Raw genomic sequence first — 4,770 nt, 5'->3', positions numbered from 1 at the left:
TTTAAAAGTATTTTACTATACATAAATGGTGGTCACTGTTACGTTTACAAAAAATGAACAAACAATTTTTCGACTATGCAGGCATGAAGACATTCCAAATCCCAAAGTGACTGTATACTGTATCACACATTATCCACAGGAAAGCAGCCTAAAGTTAACGTTGCCTCTCAGTGAAGTAATGCACTGCAAAAAATATGGCATCTTAGCAAGTGAAAATATCCTTAATATAGATAAATGTATCTAGTATTTCCTGTTATAAGATTACACTAAATCAAATATAAGATTATTAAACATATTTCTAGACTTTTTTTAAAAAAAACTATTTTCAGGCTTGAAATAATCTTTCCCCCTACATTTAAATTTAAGCATTGATTTCTAGAAAGGAAGAAAATTATCTGCAAATAGAATAGGAAAATTTAAAGCTTGAAATTAGTTTTTATTTTTTAAATCAACCTAGAAATAAGTTTAATAATCTTATATTTGGTTTATGGTAATCTTGTCATTTGAAATACTACATTAATTTGACTATATTAAAGATATTTTCACCCGCTAAGATGTGATTTTTTTTTTTTACAGTTTAGGTTATTACTTTATCTATATCTTTGATCGCACTTGTCAAAAAATACAATACTACTGCTAGCCACTAAAACAAAATTGTCTACAATCGTTTAATTGTCACTACAGCATACAATTATGGATGCTTTAGCTATTTCCCTTCTTTAAAATTTACAGCATGAGAGAAAACTTACTCATTCCCTTTACTGGCAATGTAGGTGGCAGTTTCCTTTGTCTTCAATTTGTTTTGCACATTTGCTCCAAGTCAAAACAAAAAAGCAAGTAAATGCTACGCTCTGATGATGACTTCCTGATGGGCTGGAGACAGAATGCGGGGAGCGTCTCAGTTCTAAGACAAAAGTTTCGAATTGATTAAACACTAATGCCTGTGTTTATCCCCCACTTTACAAGTGTCTTCAATTAAGCCCCCTTTGTGCTATTTTTCTGATGATGCATGGACTTCAGAGGCCGCAAATTGATCTGTTTGCAAACGTGTGCAATTTTATCCCATTTCGCCCAGGACACAGCAGACCACTGCCAAACAACTCAGAAAAGCACAATTCTAACACAATTTCCACCCACTTGAACAGATTTCTAAAATGTACTGTAAAATACTATAAAACAACATTAGCTCACAGCATGTAGGAATAAACACTCTCAAAGGACATCAGCAATTATGATATTTAATCGTGAGTCTTTAAAGTTTGAAACACTCTATGCTCAGTGAAATGCATGATGAGTGACCGATAGAATGTGTAAGCTTTTTTTCCTCAATCCTGATGGGAAATAGCAGAGCAGACACCTCAAAGAAACAGCACTCTCCTGCACTTGATCAATACGTGAAGAACTCTTACATTACACATTAATCTAATAATCTAATCTAACTGGCAGGCTTTTAACATAAGAACGGGGAGGGGAGACTGTCAAGGATGAAAGAATAGTGAGAAGTACAAAGATTACCAGCACTGAAGTTTACATCATTATCCAGTTTTCTTCACATGACAGAAAAGCTTTATAGTCTTAATATCTTCTCCATCGTTTATCAAGTGCAATTTATTTTTATTCCATACTTGCTTGGGTCTAACAGTGTAAAATAGAACAATGTACTCCTTCTATTAAACTATATCAGAATGTTGTGTAAATATTCACCACCCTTGAATTGTTCCATGTTTTACAACCTAGAATTGAAATGAACTTACATTTTTTAACCATATGATTTATTAAAAGTCTTTTATAGTTGCGAAATATTTTACTGTGACAGTGTTTTTTTTTTAACAAAAAAATAAAAAAAAACAAAACAGAAATTTGTTAGTTGCATAGATTGAAGTATTTAATCGCTGGGTCAGTGGGTCTACAGGATGTTCAAAGTTTGCGATATTTTCTTGTAGAACCAAACTCTTATCGATACTTTTTGATAGCTCCATGGTTTTCACGGTGCTTTTTGCTCAGATATGTTCTCTAATCAAAGTCTAGGGCCTTTCAGGAACAGGTCTCATGGCAGTTTAATTACACACAGGTTGATGCCGATCAACTAATTATGTGACTTCTGATGGCAACTGAATGCACCAGAACTTAAAACCTTTAGATTTTTATTTAGAATTTTACAAACTATATTGATTTCCTCTCACTTCAATATTATGGCCTATATTGTGTAGATTCATGAAATATAATCCCAATATAATATAATCCATTTCAATTTTAGGATGTAACACTAGAAAAGGAAAAGTTCGAGAGAGGTGAATGCTTATGCAAGCCACTGTACAAATTCAGCCCTCCTGATGGATCTCACACTGACAAGACTCTAATCCAAGGTTGCTGAGAATATATTCAAAATATATATGTGTATGGATTTAGAAATACAGTGTGATAACTTCAGCAGACTGTGTCAACATCAAGGCTACTGCTTGGTTGCATTTGTTTTTATCGGTCCAAAGTGCTGAAGCATTAAAATGCAGGCTAAAAGTACACTGTAGTAATAACGGATTAACATTTATCCTCAGCCCATTAGCTTGTGTTGACAGGAAAGGTGCTTTAAGCCACTCGCCAGCCATGTAGGACAGATTGGTGCCGGGATCTTGTAAATATGTTTGGCTCATTTGATGACAAGAGGGGACTCTAGCATAGTTCTGGGTTTAAAGGTAAGGTCTGGTCATGTATTATCTGTAGTTAGGACAAGCTGTCACTGTGTTCAGTTTCAGTTCAGTTCTCTGACACTCTTAAGACTTTAAGCTGTCAATGGAGCTGTGACACATGACTAGGTATATGTGCAGACCACTCTTATACTATTAGGCAAAAAAAAGTTCAATCAAGAACCCTAAAGGGACTCAATGTTTCTATCTAGAATCTTACAGCAGTGCTTCTCTAAAATAGGAAACTAGGAATCCTTAACTATACATTTTCCTAAGAGTTTCTATCTTTGGGTCTACTTTGTATTTAATTACACTGCTTCAGATCATCGCTGGATATTATGTCCTCCTGTCCTCTATTCAGATGTTTCCTTGGACTGCTACATTCATTCTGGAGCCCCAGTGTCCTAGTCAGCGCTCGCCTGCTGAGATGGTGACCCACACACTCATGCAGGAGCTGGGCTCTTTGCTGAAGCGCACCAAGCGTTTATGTCAGGAGAGGGCAGCCGAGATTCGCAGACGCAGCTCCTGTGTGGACTACAGCTGGCTAGCAGTGACACAACAGAAGCCCTCATACGAGATCATGCCTGGAGAGCTACTAGAGCTTCAGGAACTCTGCTTAAAGATCCCTCCCTCTCAGTGTGGCCCTGTAATTCTCAGGTGGGTCATCAAGTTTGTTGGTCCAAGAATGTGTGATAGTAGCCATTGCTGTGTATGTGAGTAGATGATAAAGATAAGGCAGATATGAAATAAGACCCTACATATAAACTAAATTGATTTTCCACTAAATGGACAACTGAATCAGTCACAATGATGATAGTAAATTTGATTGCATTAAGTTCAAAATGAATGAAATTTATGTCTTTGTTGTAGTTGGTACTAGCCAGTTGTGGGTGTCTATGAGCTCAAGTATGTGATGTAGAAGAGGACAAATAGCACTTTCCTCCGAATATGTTACTCTGCCCTGTGATGCAACATGAGCAGCACATCTTAGCCTTCACCCTCCCCAGTTGGTAGCTGTTGTATGATAGGGGAGAGCTTGCTGATGGGTGAGATTTGAAAACAAAACAAATTGGAGAGAAAATGGGGAAAAAGAATTCGTACACTTTCACCATGATGGCCAACTACTGGGGAAAAAATTAGGTCAGAAATCAGGTCAATTTGCACTCGCAACAGTCAATCATATAAAACATATATCAGGGCAAAGGAACAGCTCCATTTTAACCAGTTACTTAAATAATAGTGATCATGAAATTATAGCTATTTTTGAAAGTCTTAAAATTCTGTTGCTACAGTTCACATCCCCTATATACAGTTTTCACTGAGCCTGATTGAGATAAAAAATAAAGAAGTGACAGTTCTATTACCTTCACCATCATACAACTGAAATCTTTGTTATTGGACTAGTGACCAATGGAAAACACACAATTATAGATGTTTGGTTCCAAACATTCAGGTACTTTGTGCAGTGTGAAACAAAGCCCATAGTGGTGGATAGACAAGAATTAGGGTTCTCATGCAGGACCTACATTAAGCATGAATGAATAGATGATCAAGTGAATCTTCATCCTGATCCTGCTATACACTGACATCTCATGGCCTCTGTGACCTGCCTGTTCTTATGTTCTGCACAGACTCAGGAAGTTGGTATCAGAGTTGGAACCGGAGGTGACAGAGGTGCCGCAACTCTTCCGCCTGGTACTGTGTGACTGTCTGGACGAGCAGCATGAAGACTTAACATTCAGGGAGAGATCTCTGCGGGCTCGAGCCATCTTCTGGAGCCAGCATCGTAGTAAGAGCGTCTTCTCTATTGGCCTGTCCTCACACCAGTGTCTCAAAAACCACTGGAGCAAAGGTGAAGCTGGGCAGGACAGAGAGACGCTGTGTGAAGAGGATCAGGCCTGGGCCAAGGATGAAGAGCTCGGAGTGGTGGTCCCACTTCGCCGGAGAGTCAGGAGCATGCCCGATTTCAGTTCCATAGAGGAGAGTGCACAAACCTGACAAAATTATGGCGGGCAATATATATGTACATATACACACTGATATAATGATAATGATAATATCAGAGAAAGTGAAAAAAAAAATGAGT

General features: G+C 37.7%; 1 protein-coding gene across 1 annotated transcript in view; it reads left to right on the top strand.

Moving 5' to 3' along the window:
• Positions 1 to 2,664: 2,664 nt before the first annotated feature.
• LOC128622496 (protein RD3) overlaps positions 2,665 to 4,770 on the top strand; it is a 2,371-nt gene continuing 265 nt past the window's right edge. Inside the window, exons 1-2 of the mRNA XM_053649057.1 lie at positions 2,665 to 3,341; positions 4,316 to 4,770. The exon at positions 4,316 to 4,770 is cut by the window's right edge and continues 265 nt beyond it. Of these exons, the coding sequence (XP_053505032.1) occupies positions 3,046 to 3,341; positions 4,316 to 4,682 (663 nt within the window). The 5' untranslated portion in view covers positions 2,665 to 3,045 and the 3' untranslated portion in view covers positions 4,683 to 4,770. The remainder of the gene's footprint in view (positions 3,342 to 4,315) is intronic.

The sequence above is a fragment of the Ictalurus furcatus genome, chromosome 18 (assembly GCF_023375685.1).
Source record: "Ictalurus furcatus strain D&B chromosome 18, Billie_1.0, whole genome shotgun sequence".
NCBI lineage: Eukaryota > Metazoa > Chordata > Actinopteri > Siluriformes > Ictaluridae > Ictalurus > Ictalurus furcatus.
The sequence above is the reverse complement of the archived record's forward strand: the minus strand, read 5'-3'. Positions and strand labels throughout refer to the sequence as shown.